Source organism: Triturus cristatus, chromosome 12, assembly GCF_964204655.1.
Source record: "Triturus cristatus chromosome 12, aTriCri1.1, whole genome shotgun sequence".
Classification (NCBI taxonomy): domain Eukaryota; kingdom Metazoa; phylum Chordata; class Amphibia; order Caudata; family Salamandridae; genus Triturus; species Triturus cristatus.
The window spans coordinates 102,177,383-102,201,875 of NC_140595.1; the positions used below are offsets into that span (position 1 = coordinate 102,177,383).

The following is a 24,493-nucleotide window of genomic DNA, read 5'->3' on the forward strand; positions in this document are numbered from 1 at the left end:
GGGAGCATCTGTGAGGGGTAAAGTGAACTGGTCTGTATTGTTTTATATTTTTTGTTCAGTTTCAAGGTTGGCATTTGTGCAATGTATTTAGTTTTAGATTTTGTGTTAGTAGATTTGTATCTATTTAAAATGTGTTTGTTTTCTTTTTTGTATTAAAAAAACCCTAAATGTGATGGTGGTGTGTGTAGGCTGGCACTTGGCTGGTGGTGTGAGTGGACTGGTGCTTGGCTGGCGGGGTGCATGGACTAGCGCTTGGCTGGCAGTTTGCGTGGACTGGCACTTGGCTGGTGGTGTGAATGGACTGACGCTTCACTGGCAGTGTGCCTGAACTGGCCCTTGGCTGGTGGTGTGCGTGGACCGGCGCTTGGCTGGTGGTGTGAATGGACTGGTGCTTGGCTAGCAGTGTGCATGAACTGGCACTTGGATGCTGGTGTGAATGGACTGGCACTTAGCTGGCAGTGTGCATGAACTGGTGCTTAGCTGGCAGTGTGTGAGTAGTGACTTGCTGCTGGTCATAACACACACTGGTAGCCAAACACCAGTCCACGCAATCCGTCAACTGGTGTGGATGCTGTGTCAGGCATGTGGGCGTGTGAAGTGATGGGCCCTTGAATGAAGCTGTCTGCTGATGTGAGTGTTGTAATGTGATGGGCCCGCAGCTGGCGGTGTGAATGGTTTTGTATGTGTCACACGTATGAAAGGTGTATGAATGGCCTGTAAAGAGGTTGGTGCCTTGTCATGGCTTTACAGCTCACGAGCTGTGAGTCAATGGTTCAGTTTCTCGTCCTTTCAATTAATAACAGTGCATTTCATTTTTGTGAAATCTCTTGTTAATACAATTGTTTATACTGAACCATCACTCGCCCTCGTGCCAAATCCAATCGGTATGTATGTGTGCTTGAGGAATAGATGGTTGTGCAGTAGTATTAGTCTTTTCTGTCTTTCTCAAGCAGGGTGTACCTTGTCTCTGTTTGTTAATGTTGTAATGTGTTCGTTCCATGCCAAGTGATGTGAATGGTCTTGTGTGTATCACGTACAAAAGGTGTTTGAATGACCTGTAAAGCTGTTGGGGCCTTGACGTGGCTTTACAGCTCACGAGCTGTGAGTCACTGGTTCAGTTTTTTGTTCTTTCAATTATTGACAGTGCATTTCATTTGTGTGAAATCTCTTGTTAATACCATTTTATATACTGAACCAACACTCACCCTTGTGCCATATCCAACCAGTATGTATTTGTGCTTGAGGCATAGATGGTTGGGCAATAATATTGTTCTTTTTTTGTCTCTCTGCCAAGGTGTACATTCCATCTAAGAAAAACCTACCAACTGTAGATATTGTCGTAAACTAAACACCCATGGGAGTACATTGTGATGTCTCTCTTGTGGATCCCAACAAGTTATCTTACCAAAAATGTCCTGCTAACCTCAAAATGTGACTGTCACATCTTCCTTGCATTACTGTGCAAAAATTCTGACGCTTCAGAAAGAAACAACAAATTTCCTACCACCCACATTTCCCCAAGTATCCCAGTAGAAATGGTACGTCATTGTGTGGGTGGGCCAAGTACTCGCGGCAGGGAAGGGCCCAAAACGTATTGTGGAGACATCAAAATTGCCTATTTTCAAAGGACCTGGTTTTGCAAGGGGGGTCACCTGAGTTTTTGGCCCTGGGCTCGGCGGTCATCTTGGTAAACCTACCAAACCCACACATTTCTGAAAACTAGACACCCTGGGGAGTCCAATGAGATATGGCCTGCGTGGATTCCGTAACATTTCAGTACCCAGAATCCCCTGCAAACCTCCAATATTGCTGAAAAAATCAATTTATTTTCACTTTTCTGTGTGGGAAAGATGTAGGATCACTGGGTTGACACAAATGTTCTCCCACCCAGCATTAACCCAGATCTTCCAATAAAATTGGTACCTCACTTGTGTGGGTAGGCATAGTAGCTGCAACTGGAAATGGCCCAAATCATTCTGTGGAGTCTTCAAAATTACCTATCACAAAACTATTTGCTTTTGCAAGGGGGGTCCCATGAGTTTTTGGCCCCAGGTTCGGCGGCCATCTAGGGAAACCTACCAAATCCACACATTTCTGAAAACTAGACACCCTGGGAAGTTGAACATGGTATGGCTTGCGTGGATCCCCCAACATTTCCCTACCCAAAATCCCCTGCAAACCTCAAATTTTGCAAAAAAAATACTTTTTTTTCAAATTTCTGTGTGGGAAAGTTGTATGATCACCGGGCTGACACATATTTCCTCCCACCCAGCGTTCCCCCAGGTCTACTGATAAAAATGGTACCTCACTTGTGTGGGTAGGCATAGTGGCTGCAACAGGCTCCTCCTTTCTGGTGAGACTTTTAACTTGGACTTTCAGGTTTTTGCAAATGGACTTTAACTCCTTTTACGCTGTTGTTCTCTAATCTATCCTCCTCAAAAACCACTTTGAGGGATGCAACTGACGGTTATCTTGATTGATACATGATGCTGTAGGAAGTTCAAATTCCAGCTCAACAATGGAAAGTCAAAACTAGACCCCAAAAAGGAAAAAGAGTATGCAGTATGTAGTGGTCTGTGATATGGTAGGAGTGTACACCAATCACTGTAGTTCAAGTACAAATGCAAGTCCTATCCTCTTCGCTAACAACCGATGTTAGAAATGGCCATCTCTAGATGGCAGCTTTGTGCCCTGTCCAAGTAGGGACCCTTCCTTCTAGTCAGGATACGGGAGTTACACACTTAAAATAACCCCTGCTCACTCCTTTTCACCATTAAATAAATTTCTGGATGGCGAAATGTTAGATCCAATTGTCTCTCAAGAATGCCATTAAGTGCCCTCCAAACAAGAGGATTCTGATGACGTTGAGTGTGTGGTAGCCACTGTGGAAGATGTGTTAGATTCCATTGCCATATTACCATATAAAGAGTGGTTATCTACAATGGAGAATTGTAAAAAGGTGATGGCCTAAAGAGACATCTCTACCTTCACCCCTCAAACCATTTGTTCAAGTGGATAGTGAATTATGTATTGCAAAGGGTATTCTTATGCGTAATGACGTTTGTCTACTACCTGTGTCTATTCGTAAGACACTCAATGAAGCTGCTCATGAGGGACATCTTGGTTTTAGTGGTGGCACCTCAAGAAATTTTAAACAACATTTTTGGTGGCCCTCGCTGGATGCCCACGTGTCTAAGGGGGTAAATAATTGTAACACCTGTCTCAAATCAGGCAAACAGTGGAAAACATGCCATACTCCACTGCAATACCAGAAAACGCATGGTGTAAGGTGGCGTTGGATTTCCCAGGACCATTTGACTTGTTACCTGTTGATAAACACTACCGTCTAGTGTAAATTAACTACTTTTCCAATTGGATCCACTTTTAATTCACATCAGCACCCACCACTGTTTGTGATACAGTTCTTGAGCAAGATATTTGCCATTGAAGGCCCACCAAAAAAAGATAGCTAATGGTACACACTTCATCTCTGCTAAAATGAAGGATTTTATTCAGTCACATCACATAAAACATTTGGAAATGGCACTTTATTCTCCAGTGTCTAATGGTCTAGTTGAAAGGATGAAAAAACCAACAGCAAAAACTCCCCCTGTTTCTTTAGAATAGGTAATGTATCCAACAATTAGAGCACAAACCTCATTTTGACCACACAATTTGTGAAACATTTTTTTTTCATTTTTTTAATATCAAAAGTATGGAAATAAAACATACGGACGTACAATATCTTTTAGTACAGAAAAGATACTCTTAATGGAGAGTTGATCACCACTATAAAGAGAATTATACAATGACTAATATCTCACAGTAAGGAAATGTTTACCAAAAGAATATGAAGCACATTAAAGCAAGACACATGCACAAAAAAAAAAGAGAATTAGAATTATGTCACATAGTCATAGACAACAAATACACAGACAATAAAGTGACCAACCACATTCACAAGTACAGAAAAAATACAAAGGTGCAATAAAGTGACACAAAAAAAGCGCCGACGCGCGTTTCGGAAGAGGACCGAGGTCCAACAAGTCCTTCGTCAGGGCTCAGAGAATCACACTTTTGTATTAGGTCATAGATCCATGTTACATATTGCTCAGGTCATCCATCCAAATAATACAATTCTCAAAAGGGCATATCGATACCCACTGTGAGATATTAGTGGTGTTACTAGTTTCTAGAGACTGTTTAACTGCTTCTAGGGCACCTCGTTGGGGGATATTAGTGTATAGTGCCTCTATATCCATGGATACTAAAGTGTCTGTATGGATATTGAAAGGCAGTCCTTCAATGATACTTATGAGGTGGCCGGTATCTTTGATGTAACCTTGAAGGCTACTCGCCAATGGTCTAAGGAACTTGTCCACATATTTGGACAAAGGTTCAGTGATAGATCCAATGGTGGAAACTATCGGTCTGAACGGAGGTTGAGTGGCACTTTTGTGAGTTTTGGGTACCCCGTAAAGAATGGGGATGGTGGCATATTGCCGGTTAAGGTAATCAAACTCTTGTTGGCAAATGGAGCCTCTTTCTAGTGCTCCTTGAGTGATGCCTAAGATGTCTTCTTTAATTCTTTTGTTGGGATAGGAGGTAACCTTTATGTAGTGCTCAGGGATACTGAGCATACTTTCAATCTGTTGTTGGTAGTCATGACTGTTGAGGGCCACAATGCCTCCTCCTTTGTCACATGGTTTGATGGTGATAGACTTATTCGCAGAGAGATTTTTGAGGGCCATGTACTCCTCATAGTTGAGGTTGTAAGAAGGTTTAGGGACAAATTTCATGATATCATTAATTTTGGATGTAACTACCCTTTCGAAAATCCCACCTCAGGCCCTATTTCTTCAAGGTTGGGGGTCAAAAGTGAACTGGTTAAAATCGAATACAGTTTTTAGCCAGAGTGAAAAAGAGGAATGAGGAACCTTCTGATGCAGTCATGATGGTGCTCATGTCAACTTAGATTAGAAATTACAGTTTTTGAAAAGCCATCTTATGAAGGCAAGTGAAAATTGTTAGTCTTTCCAGATCTGCATCCAGCTACTCTGGCAAGATAATTGTTGGTGGTCGCGCCTTTTCATATTTGTCTTCCAAACTTTGGCATAGGCTTCCACTTTTAGTGAAAAGTTCAGCTAAGTTCTACACTTTCAGAAAAAACAACTTTTAACCTGGCTGTTCACTCAACAGTCTGAGTTGTGCATCTCCTAACATGCCTCAGGATGCTTTTCCACCAATTTATAGCGCCAGCATGAACTTGGTATTTACACGCTTCGCAAATTCATATCACATCATAGGAGTGACCCACCTATATCACAAGTGATACATTTCGCTACTCAGTCATCTTCGGCAATACTTTGTTCTGCAGAGATGAATTTCAATGAAATTGAAGAGAATATTTGAATAGTTTACAAAACAGTTTTAATTTCCTTTTAGTCTTGTTACATGCACTGGATTTTCAGTGGAGGACAGGCAGTGTGTGCAAAGGAATTCTTGTATCAAAATACTGCAATAGGACCTACTAATAAGATGATAAACTTAATTTAGTGTTAAAAATGGTGGCATATTGCAAGGTTTCAAATATTAAGCATGAAGATATAGTGTGGGCAAGGAGTCCAATGCCTACCATTATTTAATACAAAGAAAAATGACAAGGACAAGAAGAGTATAAGACGAAGAAGTGGCAGAAAAATAACAGGAACTGGCAAAGTCAACAGGACGTACATTTTTACTGTCAATGTTTGTTTGCGCACCACAGAGCAAGGAGAAATGAAAGCCCTTGCAAAACCAAAGCTACACAACAAAGGGTTACTTTCCTAATATCGTGCATTTTCAGGTGCTTTTATTAGGGCTACACCACGGGGTTACCTCGACATTCGCTGCCTGATTGTCAACATTTTGGCCATCTTGGAACATTAAAATAACTACCATGATAAGATGGCTACCAGTGTACTTAAAAATTCATCTTTAGGCCGGCATCAAACCATCACACTTTGCTGTAAAGTTATCTTTCAAGCAGTTCTGGGTTCACAACTTCTATTGGTGTAATGTACTTTAATGCTCACAAGTTCATATTTTTCTTAAAATAATGTATACATGTTATAAAGAACAGTAGAAACACTATACGCTGTATGTATATGTTTGGCCCCATCAGATACAGTCTGCTTGTTTTTTCAATATTCATTACAGGGATAGGGAGGCAAGTGTGCTGAGACAGGATGAAAACAGGTAAGGAGACCACCTGCAACTCTCTCCCTAATGGAATCCTGCACAACAGCCTGACCTCAATGAAAGAAATTCTACAGCCAACTGAGGAATAGTGAATCATTACTGTACAATTTGCATCCTGCATGATCCTCACGTCAGATATAAATTATGTCTTGCTAACACATTGGACTATGCATGAACTAGTAGCTTTATGCCTAAGTGAATACACAACTATGCCATAGCTTTAAAAGACACCCTCAACAGAATAAATGACACTTTCCAATATTCTGTATGACAACTTCATTACTCGCAAATATTATCTTTTTGCTTTATTATTGACATTCATAGAGCAGTATCCATAAATATCTTAAAGAAATGTGTGAACAGTTCGGACTCTGTTATTCCATAGCTTCTTGTTGGTGCACCAAAAAATATTATGAGGTAGAAAATATGCAACTATCCAAACGTCAATTAAATTTGCCGCAAACTTCTGACCTAATCTTTCTTTCCACTCTATCTTTTAGATTTTATATTGCACATTTAATTTCAAATATGGAATGCCTCTTTTGCCACAATTGGGGTAATCTGGTGAATGCACTTCCATACATTGTCTAGCAATCATAATTCCATTTAAGCTGTTTAAGGCACAAATGTATTCAGTTCAAAAGGGTTCAATTTAATGTAGCTATGGATGCTAGAAAGGAAGAATTCGGCAGCAATGTTTTAAATTTATCAGCATACCATTACTTAATAGGTATACACCAACTGGTGTACACCATTTTGTGCACAAGGTTTTCTATAATGGCATGGCAAGGAATAGGCACTATCAATCAATCAATCAATCAATCAATCGGGGGTTTATAAAGTGCGCTTCTCACCCGTGAGGGTCTTAAGGTGATGGGAGGGGGCGGGGTGCAGCTCCGGATCAGTCGAAGAGCCAGGTCTTGAGGCTCTTCCTGAAGGTGTGCAGAGTTGATGTTGACTGGGAGCTCTTTCCAGGTCTTTGCTGCGATGTATGAGAAGGCTCTTCCGCCTGCTCTGGTTCTGCGGATGAGTGGGGTCTCTGCCAGGGCGAGGTAGGCGGAGTGGAGGTTCCTATTGGGTACGGGGACGCAGACTCTTTCATTGAGGTATTTGGGTCAGATGTTGTGGAGGGATTTGTAGGCGTGGGTGCGTAGCTTGAAGGCGACTCTCTTCTCAATGGGGAGCCAGTGGAGGTCTCGTAGGAGTTGGGTAACTTGCTTGTGTCGTTATTAGCAAAACATATATATTGATATTACCCGGTGCTGGTTGCCACCGGGCATTTATAGTTAGAACCATATTTCTAGTTTATTCATTTTAGGAGTGGGGTGGTTTTAGGACTCAAGGCAGGAAGGGTCATGGTAGTTTTTTAATGGAGGCAGGGTTTTAGGCCTCAGGGCAATGGACGGGGTTGGGTTACTTTCAAGAACAGCGCACTGGTGTGTTTTAGGACTCAGGGGCGGCTGGGGTCAGGGTAGTCTATGGCAGGGGTCAGGGTTTTAGGCCTCAGGGGGAGGGGAAGGGGTAGTTTTAAGGGCATGGCGGGGTAGGTATCAGGACTCAGGGCAGGGGGCGAAGTGGCGGTATAGGATTTTAGGCCTTAGGGCAGGTGGGGTTCGGATTATTGGTAATCTTTACCACGCATTTCCCTTTACCAATCATGCCTTTACCATGAAAATGCATGGTAAAGGAATGCATGGTCAAGGCATGCGTGGTAAAATGACAGCATAGTAGAAGCACGCATGGTTTATCCATGCATGCCTTTGTCACACACCTGTTCACCATAGAATCTTTTTAGTCCATATGTACCGGGTGTGGAATTGTTTAAGTTTAACATGTGCTTCCACATTCACTTCCTCACCCTGGAAGTTCCATGCACTTCCACTGTGTAGTTGCTGCTGGAAGTTGCAAGACAAGGATTATTCGGATGCCATTTGTCTTCCTCCTACTAACTTGACACAAAAGTTAATTAAGTGACTTTTTTTGTGCACCCTGAAAGGGATTATGGCTTCTGCTTCAAAAGGAATCACCCACCCTTCAACCAACAACACAATTTCTCACATATATGTACAGTATGCCTGAATATGCTTTGAACATCAAAATACCTTTATAAGATGGCCGCCATAAAAACCATGTATGTTCTGTATATAGAAACAAACCCTTTTCACTTTCTATTGCTATTTTTGCACAATCGTAATGAACTGCTTCCTTTCTCTATGTTTACTGATAGATTTTAAAATGGCATTTTTTTTACCACACCGGCATTGACAAAGGCGTGTAGCCAAAACGCGTCTGTCGGGTATTTTGTCGTGTGACGAATACATTTTGAAATATATTTTCTCCAGTGTACGCCTCGTTCATGACCAGGAAGTGAAGGTCATTGTCGTGTTGGGCCTTAGGCCCACATTACAGTAATCAGGGACACAGACACCAGAAGATGAATAGTAGTAAACTGGCCACGAGCACGTGCACCCGGGCCTTTTTATTAGCGGGGCCACGTCACTCGTGACACCCGTGATGGATGGGTGTGGGGTGCCGTGTGACCAGCCCGCAAGGGAGTGGCTGGAAGTGCAACTTCCTGCGGGACACTAGAACGTCATCATCTGGGAATTCATTACGCGTTTCACCAACGTGGAGGATTGCACCCGGTTCGAATGAGCGGCAGCCGATGAGCTTATAGGAGAATTGGACATTGCTGCCAGCTCCGCCGTGCGTTTTTCTCTGCGACATCAGCAGAATCCAATTGGAACTAAGGAAACTGGAAAAAGGAGAGGAGATGCAATGCCATGGAGGAAGGACGCCGGAGGCTACGAGTCAGAGGATGCAAGGCACTCGGCAGAGATCCCAACGGTGAGAGTAACCTCCTCCTTTTTCATGTATTGCATAAAGCGAGCAGCAGACATTGGGGGAGAAATAATCATTGAAATAATCATTGATATAACAGAGCCACAGGGAAAGTGGGAAACACAGCATGTTTTCAGATCGAGAGAGAGAGGAAGCGGCTGAGGGCATTTTTCTAAAAGTGCACGTAAAGTGAATGTTGACCCGAAAGGGGGGACAGGGGGCCAAACGACAGTGAGCAATCTCAAATCCCTGTAAAATAAGTTAGAGAAGATATACGGAAGTGGTGGGAGGCCACTTCCCTACAACGCTATTTGGACGCCAACCGGATACCAAGAGGGCGACGAATTTACACAACACCCTCATATGAAAATCTGGATCCGTTGTTACTACAGGAATGGGCTGAATACACACACCATTCTGCAAAAGGAATGGTCAAGATAGTTGTAAAATATGCATGGCGTGACCGACAAAAATTGCTGGATGAAATTAAGACTATTGAAGATGCAATAGCACTTGAGAAAGACACTAAATTAAAAGAAGAACTGCACCAACGCATAAAAAAAGTCTTACTGATTATGAAAGTGTAATGAAACATCGCAAACAGACAACATTTCTTCGTGACGAGGAAGATTACGAATCTGGAAGGATTCTAACATTTGCCCAAAAATATGATGGCCCGAGGAAGCAATTAAGTCTACAAAACCCACATGAAGTATCTCAAACAGTGCGAAAGGAAAAAGAAGTAACACCTACTTTTTTCAAGAATATCAATTAATAAGACAAGTCAAGCAACAACCGGCAGCACGGACCCATCCCCCGCAAAAAGAAAGAATAAACGAAAAACAAGAAGGGGAAAGAAAGGTAAGGGCAACCTCACCGGAACAAAGGGTCACACGAAGCAAACGTGTGGGCAAATGGAAATAGGAAATAAACAGACAGTGTTCAATTTATCCAAAAGACAATTCACCACTGAGGAAACAAAAGTCCTTGAACTAGGCCTCACATTTTGCCGAATGGTCCAATCTGACTATGCAAATGTGCGCATTGATTTGTATAAATTTATTAGAAAAATGAAGTTGATGAAATTGCACCTTTTACATCCAGGAAGACCGAGAGTAGAGACACTAGGTGCCACCTCGGATATTAATGCACTGACTGGAGCTGAATTTTGAAATATATTTTCTCCAGTGTGCGCCTCGTTCATGACCAGGAAGTGAAAGTCATCATCTGCGAATATATGTATAGTCCTAACCCAAGTATGCTACGACTTGGGAAACGGCCACTACAACGCGGCCGTTCCCACGCATAACCATAACGACGCATGCATTACAACGCATGCGTGGTTACAACAAAAAGCCTTTACCACGCATACCAGGCATGTGTGCTAAAGTTAAAAGAAAAAAAAAGGGGGGTTGGGGGGTCTCCCCCCCACAAAAAAAACGTTGGATTAAAAAAGAGGGCTTGGGGGGGCACCCCCCAAAAATAAAATATAATAAAAAACGTACCTGATTTCGTCAATTAAAGAGAGATATGGAGGCAATCCACGTCATTAGAAGAAACGGAAGGACAGTTCCGCTTCCTCTTAATGATGTGGAACGTCACCAAGGAAGATCGAGGAGAGGAGAGGTAAGTGGGAATGAGGGACAAAAAAAAACCATACACAGAGAGGCAACACATCAAAAAATAAATGTTATATATAACATTTTAGAGTCCAGATTTTTTATATGAATAGAAAATAGGTTCTTTTATTGTTGCAGGTTGTACCGCAGCGGAAATGCAGCCAACGCGTTTCGCCCGACAGCAGGCTTCCTCAGGGCTGTAAAGAGCAACATACATATATCAACAATACTCTTCTTATAATTACATGTGATATAATCTAAAAACCAAAATTGCAGTGACCACACTAAGGAAATAAAATTGTCATTTGTAATTAATAGACAATTGATACTGTCTTCTACTGTAAATTGTAGCAGAAAACAAAAGAGGAAAAAGGAAAGAAGTAGAAGAATACTAGTGTTGAGAAAGATACCAATAAGAAAAGCCAAATTACACGATTCAATTAGATAATTTGGAAAAGAAATTCAAGACACCAAGTGTAACACTAAAGCGTGAAAAAGAAGAACCTGAAAGAGAGCCAATAAACAAGCCAAAACTCAAAATGTATTGTTACCAAAAGGAAACACAACAAATTTTGCCTGTAAATGTACAGAGGGTTCACCACATCCATGTGCTAAATTACGTGATTAATTTAGCAAAAAACAGTGATGTAAATTAGTAAATCCAGAATAGACAGATGACCAAAAGGATATCTCACCAAAATCGGAACGTAATCCAATCCGGTACAGAACCTATCGATTGCCAAAATTTCAACTTTAAATCACTGTACAAAAACATAAACATTATAATATATGAATCAAGTCACTAAGTTAGCCTCATTACTTAAACCAAAGGCCAACTACTTTTTGTGTAAGTGGTAATTTTATTATACCTTTGCACTTAAGCACCAATTCTCCACAAATATCCAAATTTGTAAAGACAAGAGTAACCGGAATTCTTCGGTAAATCACCACGATTGAGGAAAATATTTTCTCCAAGAGTAAAATCCAATCACGAAAATTCACTACGATTGGTGAAATTTTCTAAACACTAGAAAAATATAAAAAATATAAAAAGTAAAGATAATGTTAGGTTCCTCATTGGAATCATCATTATAATATAGGGCTTATCCCATATATAATGGGACAACCACAATACTGTTATGATGTCCTAAATCCGCATTGGAATCCATAAGGTCATCACTATTATTATTGTAGTTAAATCACACGATGTGGCAACGATAACCCGCAATTTCAATTATAAAATCAGAGTGTTAAAGGACTAAACACTCAGAAATAATAAGGAGAAAAAACACACGAACAAGTACCATATTTAAAACATTGAAAAGTATCCCATATCATAAAATATCCCTCAACGGGGAAAAAATACGAAGAAAGGACACCCATCATACATATGTGTATATCTCAATGAGCCAATATCATGGAAAACAAGTCACGTATTTATCCATTTCTAATGCATTCGGACCATGAACGCAATGTATGCCTAACAAACACTCGAATTAACCAGTGATACACAGTGTCGGCAAATAGACGTACTCAGAAAACGCCAATAGACAGAGATTCAAGTACATACTGTTTTTATCTAATGTATGGTCGCGTAAACACGTATACATGGCAAAAAGCAAACGGCGTATTGAGTACATTAGGTACGGGTTTCTAATTCTATAATATAACGTGAGAAAGCAAAAGGGAATTAAATCGTTACCGAGCATTTTCCAATTGAAAAGCACTTACTGAGCTACTCTTCAGTAACCGGCTCCATGAAACTTCGAGTTCCTCGTTCACGGACCCGCCGGGAGTCTTGGGGGAATGAGGGGGTGGTGTCCCGCAAGGAAAACATTTAAAGAGTAGATAATAAGTGCGATATCCTTTAACAAGAAAATGCCATTAACATACATAATTTAACAACGAAAATCGTTGTAAAAGTATGCGTGTTAAAGGCATTTTCGTGGTAAAGGATATTCGTGGTGATGGCATTCACGTTGTAACACATGCATGGTAAAGGCATGCGTTACAACGGAATGCGTTGTAAAGTCATACATTCCTTCGAGAGTGGGGCGACTGTAATTTAGAGTCCTCACGGAGACTGGTGGAGATTTTGGTAAGATACGCTGACATTGATAGAAATGACCTACTGGAGCAAATCGATGAGCAGAATCAACAAAGAAGCCAAGTAGAAACAAATGGAACAAAATCAAGAATGTGAGATGACATGTTGGTACATTTAAAAAAAGAGGAGGAAATAATCAAAAAAAAGAAAAACTTTTAAATTCCAACGGGATAAAAATGACTATGAGCTGGGTCAGATATTCACCTTCTCACGACAGTATGATGCAGCGAAGGCAGCACAAAAAGGAGATATAAGGAGAAATGTCCCTGCTCCCCCAGCAGGTTCAAGCAGGGAGCTACCAACTACGTCTTCAGTGTCTGATTTGAGCTCCTCCATAGAAACGGAGTCAGCGACAGAGCTCAACATGAGATCAACGGAAGGGGCAAGACAGCAAATCAGAAAACGCACAATAGGAGAGGAACTGAATTTTTTAAGCTAGGCAAGACGACAGACCCTATGCCCCAGGAAAGAAAAATCCAAAACAGACTAAGGAGAAATGCAAAACAAGGAGAGAGAAGGAGAAGGAGGCGCCAAAACGTTCACAAACAAAAGGAAGAACAACAGGGGTTGGCTCTGCCGATAATCCCATCAATGGAAAATGCCAACACAGTCATCAACTTATCCACCATCAACTTGGATGCAGCAGAGCGACAACTGCTGGCGCTAGGGCTCACGTACTGCTCTGAGAGTAACTTTGATTATCCCCAAACACGTGTGGATATATATAAGTTCATCAGAAAATTAAAAGTTAGAAAAATATCATCTGCTCAGGCAAGATAGAGATACTGAATGTACATCATCAGAATCAATGCATAATGCCAAGAGTTCTCTAACAGCCTCAGATGTCAGCCTGATACGTGACCTTCAAGAACTACAGACTGAAAGTAGTGAGCTGATGCATATAGATTCAACACAACAACTGATGTTACAACAAGGGGTTGATACGAATGCAGCGCCAATTACCAAATTTAAACCTAGATCAAAGTTTATCCCAGTCTCAACAACAGATTCCATCGACACTTTTAATGAAATCTTAATAAAGGAAGTAAGAACTCTAAACTTTAAAACACATACAACAAGGAAAAAACATAATGTGAACCAACTTAAATATCAACAATTAATTAAAAAACTGCGAGAAAATGAGACATTGGTAGAGCGCAACTCGGATAAGGGTGGCAGCGTGGTCATCTGGCCAAAAACCCAATACATGGAAGAAGCAACAAAACAGCTAGGAGATCCAGCTGTAATAAAATAAGCAACAAACTGACTACCAAAACAGCACAAAATGAATTACATGCTAAGCTACTGGCATGGAAAAGCAGTGGCTTAATTAATCACGATGAACTAAGATTTTTTAAAAATGACTACCCAATTTTGCCTTTAAAGTGTTTTATCCCTAAAATACATAAAGACAGTACCAACCCTCCCGGCCGGCCCATAATCTCTGCCATTCAAAGTCTAACAGAAAAGGTTTCAGTATATATAGACTCATTCTTGCAAGAACAAGTGAAAATGTTACCTTCATATATACAGGACACAACATTTCCTGAGGCAAATATATGGATTTCGGGGGCAAAAAGTTTATTGATTGATCTCCATGGATGTCAGTAACCTATATACGTCTATACACCACCAAGATGGGATGAGAGCTCTGGAACATTTTCTAGGAAAGAGACCCATTGAGTTCCATACCCATAACAAAATGCTAATTGACCTAACCAAGTTTTGTTTATACAACAACTACTTCTTATTCCAACAACAGGTCTACCATCAGGTGAGGGGCGTAGCAATGGGCGCGAGCTTTTCACCCAGCTACGCCTGCCTCCACATGGGATGGTGGAAGGAGATGGTAGTAAAAATCAAGTATGCAGACATATACTCCAAGAATGTAATCAGATAGGCCAGGTTCATTGACTATTTATTTGTGGACTGGCGGGGGGATAAACAGTGCAGAAGAATTTATTAATGATTTGAACAATAACAATGTTAATATCCAACTCACATATTCCATTAGTAAGAGTACAATTTGTTTACTGGATGTAGAAGTGTATTTTTCAAACAACATTTTAGAAACGCGCCTGTATCGCAAATCAACATCCGGGAATGCCATTCTGCACTCAAGCAGTTTCCATCCGAAGCATACAATTCTTAGCATACCGTATGGGGAAATGCTAAGAATTCGGAGTATATGCGGTAACAAGTCAGATCTAAGAACAGCACAGAATGAATGTATATCTCGTTTCCTAGCAGGAAGGTATAAAGAAAAGATGATAAATGATGCAGTAAGTCAAACCTGAGCCAAAACACGGGAAGATTTACTCTTCAAACCATCTGCCAGTAAAAGCAAACGAGTAAATAGCTGAGCCACAGAAAGCAGCCCTCGCCTAATTCTCACAATTAACAGACAGAAGGACAGCCTGAGAAAAATTGTTAAAAACAATTGTCACCTAGTACAAAATGATCCGATTAAAGGTGATAAAATGCCAACTACTCCCCTAATTACATATAGGAAGGCGCCGAGCACAGGTGAATATTTAGTCAGCAGTAGTCCAGAAGTAACACCAAGCACTAAATTGGCTGTCCAACCGTAAGGGTTTTGTTTGCTGTGCAGTTTGCAGGGCATGTAAATATGGCGAAAGTAAGACATCATTTTCAACATCATTCAAGGACAGACCCACGGTCATAAATACATTTCTGACTGGTAAGTCTGAGTTCGCCGTGTATGTGCTGGAGTGCTGTTGTGGACTGCGGTATGTGGGAAGCACAAAACTGCAGGTCCACAAGAGGATACTCCAGCACATGCGGGCCATCACCAATAAAGACATGACTTATTCGGTGGCCCGCCACTTTGACGAGGTCCATACTAGTAGTTTGGACCATTTAAAGTACTATATAATAGATAGCGTCCCTCCACCAAGAAGAGGAGGAAACAAGGAGGCGACGTGAAACAAAATGCATCCTTGAATTAGACAGTAAGAACCCGTATGGGCTCAACACGACAGAAGACTTACACACCTGGCTTTGATCGCAGTGAAGGTAGTTTTAATCTTTGACTGGTACATAACAGGAATATAAAAGAACTTATATTTTTACCCATTATGGTTTTAGAAATGCTGAATCTCATCCCCAAACCAATTTCTCTCTTTAGTGTAGTTGTTATACATGGGCTCATGTAACAACATACGTTATTTTTGCACTATAGCACTTTATAGGGGTGGCTAAAAAGACACTAGCACTTTTAAAGCACTTTTTGCACATATAGGATATTCACAGAATGAATAAACCAACTGTTTACAGGATTATGAATGTTTGCAAATAATTGCCTAATTTGCACAGGACTAATGAAATCATGATTTTATTATTGTAAGCACATCATTTTAAAAGAATGTATTTATACAGCTTTGGAACTAAATGCGTAGTTTGCACAAGGTCAATGATGTATTGCTTTTTAATCATGATTTTAAGCATTATGCGTTTATTATGAACTGTTTTTAAATTATAGCATGTACAGAGAAATTTATTTACATACTGGAGCAATGTATTTAAACAGGTAAAAACAATAACCAAATGCATGGACAAGGGTTCAGCAATTGTAAACATGTATTATTGATACAGAATGGTTTATTGCAAATGGCTGTGATTCCTTAAATGTGCTGCTTGGGAAAACAGACAGGTAGTCTGTTTTCCAGATTCACTGAGTCTAAAAAAAGCACTTGTCACTTTAAATACAGGGAGAAAACTGTAGTATGTCATGTGATCAAGACCCAGGTGGTTCAAAACGCGTCATGGCGGCTATGCACAAAAAATAAACCAAAATTGCACTCACTAAGTGGAGTTTGTGCCTTTTTCCGGTTCCGAGAGAAGCAGGGATCTGGTTGGAGAAAGGAGAAAGGAAGATATAGATATATATTGATAGATATAGATACAAAATTATATTTAAACATATAGATATGAATATATATGTGTGTGTGTATATGTATATATATATATATATATATATATATTATCTACTGGCGGTCGCCAGTAGATAGTTATAGTTAGGACCACGTTTCCATAGGAAATCCGCAACATTCTATTTGGAATAACTTTGGCGCCGGTCGACGAATCCTCGCGAAATTTTCAAAATAGGTGGGGCGCTATGCTCCGCTTCTACCCTGAAAGTCTCGGGGGGATTCGTCAAGCGGGGGCTGAGAAAAAAGGGGGGTCCCAAAACGCGTTTTTCCCATGCATTTTTCCATAGGACCTTTAGACACAGCTACAGACCGAACGGCTGAACAGAGTTACTTGAAATTTGGCAGAGAGTTAGTCTACAGGTCAAGGAAGTGCCTTTTGTAGGTTTGGTGTAAATCTGTTCAGTAGATCCTGAGAAAATAGCCTTTAAATCAATATATATATCTGTGGCAGCTTACGGTGCGCTTACCGTGCGCTTACGGTAAGCTTACCGTACGCGTACGGTGCCGTGCGCGAGCGCGATTCTGATTGGCTGTTAGATCTTAGTAAACATTCGAATCAGTCGAAACCAGGAAGTGGCGGCCGCCATTTTCTATCTCGCACTCTGAGGGGGGTAGGAAATACAAAGGCAAAAAACATGTAAAGGGGCTGTTTAGACTGCTCCCAACCACCTAGCCTTGATGATGGTGTCCCCAAAGAACCCCCAAGGCCAAAAATTCAAATTTGTTTTTTTTGAAAAATCGGCGTTTACGCTTACCGTACACGTACGGTAAAAAAAAGTAAAAAAAACCAAAACATCCACACTCTCCACACCCCGTGTGCAAATGGTGCCCGAAGGGCACCATTTGTGCTTGGCATATATAGAATCATAAATAATCCCACATTACCTTTCACAACGAAGCGCATAATATGTCCTCCATGTGCGCACGGTGCGCGAAGCGCATCGTGCGTACATGGCCCATCCAGCGTAACGTGGGCACGCGGTGCGCGTAGCGCACCGCGTGCCCACCGTGCGTGCACGGCACCAACTGCGTAAAGTGCGCTGCTCACTGTGCGCTCACGGTGCGCGAAGCGCACCGTGCGCGCACGGAACGAACTGCATTAAGTGGGCGCGCACGCCACGAATGGCGTAAAGTAACTTAGCATTTAAAAAAACGTACAAATTCACTGAAAAAACTGCGTTAAGTGGGCGCGCACGCCACGAATGGCGTAAAGTAACTTAGCATTTAAAAAACCGTACAAATTCACTGAAAAAACCATAGGTTTCACACACGTTATAGTTAGGAATTAGCATTTAAAAAACCTTGCAAATTCACTGAAAAAACCATAGGTTTCACACAAGTTATAGTTAGCGGACATTTTACTGATAAAAAACCATTGAAATTCCCCCGTTATAGTTAGTGCAGGCAACTATAACTCACGCGACCGCAATCCTCTGCTGATGCTAATACTGTATTTAGACACTTATTTACCCATGTCTTCTTCCATAAATTTTTAGCTATACATATATTACAAATATTTTTTTTTCATAAAGACACATATGTCATCAGCAGAGGATTGCGGTCGCGTGAGTTATAGTTGTCTGCACTAAATATAACGGGGGAATTTCAATGGTTTTTTATCAGTAAAATGTCCGCTAACTATAACTTGTGTGAAACCTATGGTTTTTTCAGTGAATTTGCAAGGTTTTTTAAATGCTAATTCCTAACTATAACGTGTGCGAAACCTATGGTTTTTTCAGTGATATATATATATATATATATATATATATATATATATATATATATATATATATATATATATATATATATATATATATATATATATATATATATATATATATATATATATATATATATTCCAATCGTCGTCGCTCCCAGTTGAAGACACCACACGCGATGTTCTATACTTCCCCATTTATTGTTGAACAGGCTGCCACAACTTCAGGTACGATTTCACAGCGTAAATCTGCCTTCTGCCATACGCGTTTCATGTTTCCCCTTGTTCTCTGGCTTGGCTTCTGGTGAAAAAGCGGCTGTTCAGAGTCTCTCACACCTGCGAGCAGTCTTATAGTCCCGCCCTGTTGGGCGTGTGCATCAGTGCACTCTGGGTTTTGTAGTTCAGTAAATTGCATCTATAGTAGTTTGACCGCTACATGATTCCTCCTTTGATAATATCCCGTTGGGTTCGCTTGCTAAGTCGTAGCAGAGTGTAGCATTTCTTCCGCCTTGTTCGACTGGTAACATCGCTCCCAAACAGCGCTGCATATCTCACAGCGCAAGGACCCGCCCTAAAGCAGTGGGGTATCTTCGTGGCCAGAGCAGGCCACTACATGTTCCAATCGTCGTCGCTCCCAGTTGAAGACACCACACGCGATGTTCTATACTTCCCCATTTATTGTTGAACAGGCTGCCACAACTTCAGGTACGATTTCACAGCGTAAATCTGCCTTCTGCCATACGCGTTTCAGGTTTCCCCTTGTTCTCTGGCTTGGCTTCTGGTGAAAAAGCGGCTGTTCAGAGTCTCTCACACCTGCGAGCAGTCTTATAGTCCCGCCCTGTTGGGCGTGTGCATCAGTGCACTCTGGGTTTTGTAGTTCAGTAAATTGCATCTATAGTAGTTTGGCCGCTACATGATTCCTCCTTTGATAATATCCCGTTGGGTTCGCTTGCTAAGTCGTAGCAGAGTGTAGCATTTCTTCCGCCTTGTTCGACTGGTAACATCGCTCCCAAACAGCGCTGCATATCTCACAGCACAAGGACCCGCCCTAAAGCAGTGGGGTATCTTCGTGGCCAGAGCAGGCCACTACATGTTCCAATCGTCGTCGCTCCCAGTTGAAGACACCACACGCGATGTTCTATACTTCCCCATTTATTGTTGAACAGGCTGCCACAACTTCAGGTACGATTTCACAGCGTAAATCTGCCTTCTGCCATACGCGTTTCAGGTTTCCCCTTGTTCTCTGGCTTGGCTTCTGGTGAAAAAGCGGCTGTTCAGAGTCTCTGACACCTGCGAGCAGTCTTATAGTCCCGCCCTGTTGGGCGTGTGCATCAGTGCACTCTGGGTTTTGTAGTTCAGTAAATTGCATCTATAGTAGTTTGGCCGCTACATGATTCCTCCTTTGATAATATCCCGTTGGGTTCGCTTGCTAAGTCGTAGCAGAGTGTAGCATTTCTTCCGCCTTGTTCGACTGGTAACATCGCTCCCAAACAGCGCTGCATATCTCACAGCGCAAGGACCCGCCCTAAAGCAGTGGGGTATCTTCGTGGCCAGAGCAGGCCACTACATGTTCCAATCGTCGTCGCTCCCAGTTGAAGACACCACACGCGATGTTCTATACTTCCCCATTTATTGTTGAACAGGCTGCCACAACTTCAGGTACGATTTCACAGCGTAAATCTGCCTTCTGCCATACGCGTTTCAGGTTTCCCCTTGTTCTCTGGCTTGGCTTCTGGTGAAAAAGCGGCTGTTCAGAGTCTCTCACACCTGCGAGCAGTCTTATAGTCCCGCCCTGTTGGGCGTGTGCATCAGTGCACTCTGGGTTTTGTAGTTCAGTAAATTGCATCTATAGTAGTTTGGCCGCTACATGATTCCTCCTTTGATAATATCCCGTTGGGTTCGCTTGCTAAGTCGTAGCAGAGTGTAGCATTTCTTCCGCCTTGTTCGACTGGTAACATCGCTCCCAAACAGCGCTGCATATCTCACAGCGCAAGGACCCGCCCTAAAGCAGTGGGGTATCTTCGTGGCCAGAGCAGGCCACTACATGTTCCAATCGTCGTCGCTCCCAGTTGAAGACACCACACGCGATGTTCTATACTTCCCCATTTATTGTTGAACAGGCTGCCACAACTTCAGGTACGATTTCACAGCGTAAATCTGCCTTCTGCCATACGCGTTTCAGGTTTCCCCTTGTTCTCTGGCTTGGCTTCTGGTGAAAAAGCGGCTGTTCAGAGTCTCTCACACCTGCGAGCAGTCTTATAGTCCCGCCCTGTTGGGCGTGTGCATCAGTGCACTCTGGGTTTTGTAGTTCAGTAAATTGCATCTATAGTAGTTTGGCCGCTACATGATTCCTCCTTTGATAATATCCCGTTGGGTTCGCTTGCTAAGTCGTAGCAGAGTGTAGCATTTCTTCCGCCTTGTTCGACTGGTAACTAAGGGTGGGCGTAGTTCGCGAAGTAGCACTTCGCGAAGCTACGCAAAGTGAAGTTCGCACTACGCGAGCTACGCGTAGCACTTCGCGAACTGCGTAGTAACATGTTCGCACTGTGCAAGATGTTGTTTTCAATGATTGCACAGTGCAGACAATCAACCGGCACTGTGCAATCATTGAAAATGGCATCTTGCACAGTGCGAGCTGTAGTTTTCTGCTGCTCGAGTAGATTTTTACTCGAGCGGCAGCTTTCTCAACGCGAACTGGTAGTTTCTCATCGCGAGCGGTCGCGAGCCTACGCGACCTCTCGCAATGAGAAACCTGACCTCCTCGCGTTGGGAATCTCGCCGGGAGGTTTATTTTCCATGCTCGCGATCGCGAACAAGGAAAAAGTCTCGCCGGGATGTCTTTTTTGCTTGCTCGCGGTCGCCAACTTGACGTTGAGGACCGCGAGCAAGCAAAAAATGACCGCAGCACTACGCAACACTACGCTACGCGTGTTCGCACTGTGCTACGTGCAGTTCGCGTAGTGCGAAGTAGCGCGAACTTCGCAAACTACGCGAGCGTAGCGTAGTGCTTCGCCCAGGCCTACTGGTAACATCGCTCCCAAACAGCGCTGCATATCTCACAGCGCAAGGACCCGCCCTAAAGCAGTGGGGTATCTTCGTGGCCAGAGCAGGCCACTACATGTTCCAATCGTCGTCGCTCCCAGTTGAAGACACCACACGCGATGTTCTATACTTCCCCATTTATTGTTGAACAGGCTGCCACAACTTCAGGTACGATTTCACAGCGTAAATCTGCCTTCTGCCATACGCGTTTCAGGTTTCCCCTTGTTCTCTGGCTTGGCTTCTGGTGAAAAAGCGGCTGTTCAGAGTCTCTCACACCTGCGAGCAGTCTTATAGTCCCGCCCTGTTGGGCGTGTGCATCAGTGCACTCTGGGTTTTGTAGTTCAGTAAATTGCATCTATAGTAGTTTGGCCGCTACATGATTCCTCCTTTGATAATATCCCGTTGGGTTCGCTTGCTAAGTCGTAGCAGAGTGTAGCATTTCTTCCGCCTTGTTCGACTGGTAACATCGCTCCCAAACAGCGCTGCATATCTCACAGCTCAAGGACCCGCCCTAAAGCAGTGGGGTATCTTCGTGGCCAGAGCAGGCCACTACATGTTCCAATCGTCGTCGCTCCCAGTTGAAGACACCACACGCGATGTTCTATACTTCCCCATTTATTGTTGAACAGGCTGCCACAACTTCAGGTACGATTTCACAGCGTAAATCTGCCTTCTGCCATACGCGTTTCAGGTTTCCCCTTGTTCTCTGGCTTGGCTTCTGGTGAAAAAGCGGCTGTTCAGAGTCTCTCACACCTGCGAGCAGTCTTATAGTCCCGCCCTGTTGGGCGTGTGCATCAGTGCACTCTGGGTTTTGTAGTTCAGTAAATTGCATCTATAGTAGTTTGGCCGCTACAAGATACAAGAATACACAAACTCCTCTTCGTCGGTGAACACTCTTTATTTCAAAAAGTATAAGAGTCTCCCTTCTGTCATGACGCGTTTCGCCACCGGAGTGGCTTGATCACATATATATATTTATTTATACACAACTCCAAAACGCTCATAGACAAGATGCGGACCCATGGAAGGTGGTGCACGCCCCGGGGGAGCACCCGAAAGTAACATCCAACAAAGTTCCACGCACAGCGAAGTAAGTGCACTCTCAGGACCGCTCTAACGCTTTTAAGTCGAACGTGTCCTGAGAGTGCACTTACTTTGCTGTGTGCGGAACTTTGTTGAATATATATATATATATATATTCTGCTTCCTGATTCCCTCCGGTGAGAAGCGTTCCTAAGCCAACGCTCGACTTGAAGCTTTAAAAGTTATGAACAGTTCAGCCATACCGATCTATTTGCAGCTCATGTCCGTTTAGCCTGATGCGTTTCAAGTTTCCTTCTTCAGAGGCTTTTGAAAAATAATTAAGCGCGCGATGCTGGCCACACCCATTTGTACTCATAGCACGCCCTAAGATGGGCTGTTCCATTGACACTGTGCATTCTGGGCAAAGTAGTAAGCACAATGCACCAATTGTACTGTTGGTAAATTTCTGAGCCCACAGATGGGCCTCGGTGCGCTGTCACTGTTCTGATCCTGTTGGCAAACCCATGGAAGTTGCACCCAGGTGAATCCCAAGTGCCGTGGCCCCCAAGGATACGGGGTGGTGCATTCTCGGCGGCTGGGCTGCCGCCTAAACATTCTGCTTCCTGATGCCCTCCGGTGAGAAGCACTCCTAAGCCAACACTCGTCTTGAAGCTTTAAAAGGTATGAACAGTTCAGGCAAACCGATCTATTTACAGCTCATGTTCGTTCAGCCTGACGCGTTTCAAGTTCCCTTCTTCAGAGGCTTTTGAAAATGTATTAAGTGCGCGATGCTGGCTACACCCATTTGTACTCATAGTACGCCCTAAGATGGGCTGTTCCATTGACCCTGATCATTCTGGGCAAAGTAGTCCGCACAATGCGCCGATAGTACTGCTGGTAAATGTCTTAGCCCGCAGATGGGCCTCGGTGCGCTGTCACTGTTCTGATCCTGTTGGCAAACCCACGCAAGTTGCACCCAGGTGAATCCCAAATGCCGTGGCCCTCAAGGATACAGGGTGGTGTGTTCTCGGTGGCTGGGGTGCCGCCTAAACATTCTGCTTCCTGATGCCCTCCGGTGAGAAGCACTCCTAAGCCAACGCTCGACTTGAAGCTTGATGTCATAACACACATAGGAACGGCCTTTGAAGAAGATTGTTGAAACGCGTCAGGCTGCATTCCCTGGGCTACGGAGTCCATGTGGCATTGCTGATCCCAGAGTGGGTCCCTGCCAGCTGGGCAACCTTGGATCTAACATATCTCTCTCTCTCTCTCTCTCTGTATATATATATATATATATATATATATATATATATATATATATATATATATGTAAAAAGCAGGTTCCCCAAAGGTCCAGCAGGTAGTGGAGACGGGTACAGACCACAGCACGCAATAGATATGTAGTAGTGCAGATTTTATTCCAAGTCACTCGTCATGACGCGTTTCGGCCGCGTCACCACGGCCTTGATCACATCATTATATATATATATTATATATAGATATATATATCTATAATGTATATATATATATATATATATATATATATTATATAACTATCTACTGGCGACCGCCAGTAGATAATATATATATATATATATTATATATATATATAGATAGATATAGATATATATATGTGTATATATATATATATTATCTACTGGCGGTCGCCAGTAGATAGTTATAGTTAGGACTTATTTTCCATAGGAAATCCGCAACATTCTATTCCCAATAAGTCTAGCGCCGGTTGACGAATCCTCGCGAAATTTTCCAAACATTTGGCCAGCTCCGCTCTGCTCCTACCCTGACAGTTTTGTGGTGATTCGTTAAGCGGGGGCCGAGAAAAAAGGGGGGTCCCAAAACACATTTTCCCCATGCAATTTCCCATAGGATCTACAGCCCGAACCTCTGAACGGAATGACACCAAATTTGGCAAAGAGGTAGTCCTCAGTTC

At 42.6% G+C, this 24,493-nt stretch overlaps 2 protein-coding genes across 14 annotated transcripts in view; one reads left to right on the forward strand and one right to left on the reverse strand.

Annotated features, from left to right (window-relative positions):
• The window catches only part of LOC146772742 (immunoglobulin lambda-1 light chain-like), a 365,210-nt gene that overhangs the window by 282,566 nt on the left and 58,151 nt on the right, over positions 1-24,493 (forward strand). The window lies entirely within an intron of this gene.
• Positions 1-24,493, reverse strand: part of LOC146772746 (uncharacterized) — an 86,361-nt gene that overhangs the window by 12,985 nt on the left and 48,883 nt on the right. For 2 of the 3 annotated variants that reach the window (XM_085636769.1, XM_085636767.1), the window contains exon 2: positions 16,634-16,678. The exons of the other annotated variant lie outside the window; for it this stretch is intronic. Coding sequence is in view for 1 of the 2 variants with exons in the window: in XM_085636767.1 (XP_085492893.1) it covers positions 16,634-16,678 (45 nt within the window). In the remaining variant the exon portion in view is untranslated. The remainder of the gene's footprint in view (positions 1-16,633; positions 16,679-24,493) is intronic. 3 annotated transcript variants of the gene reach the window in all.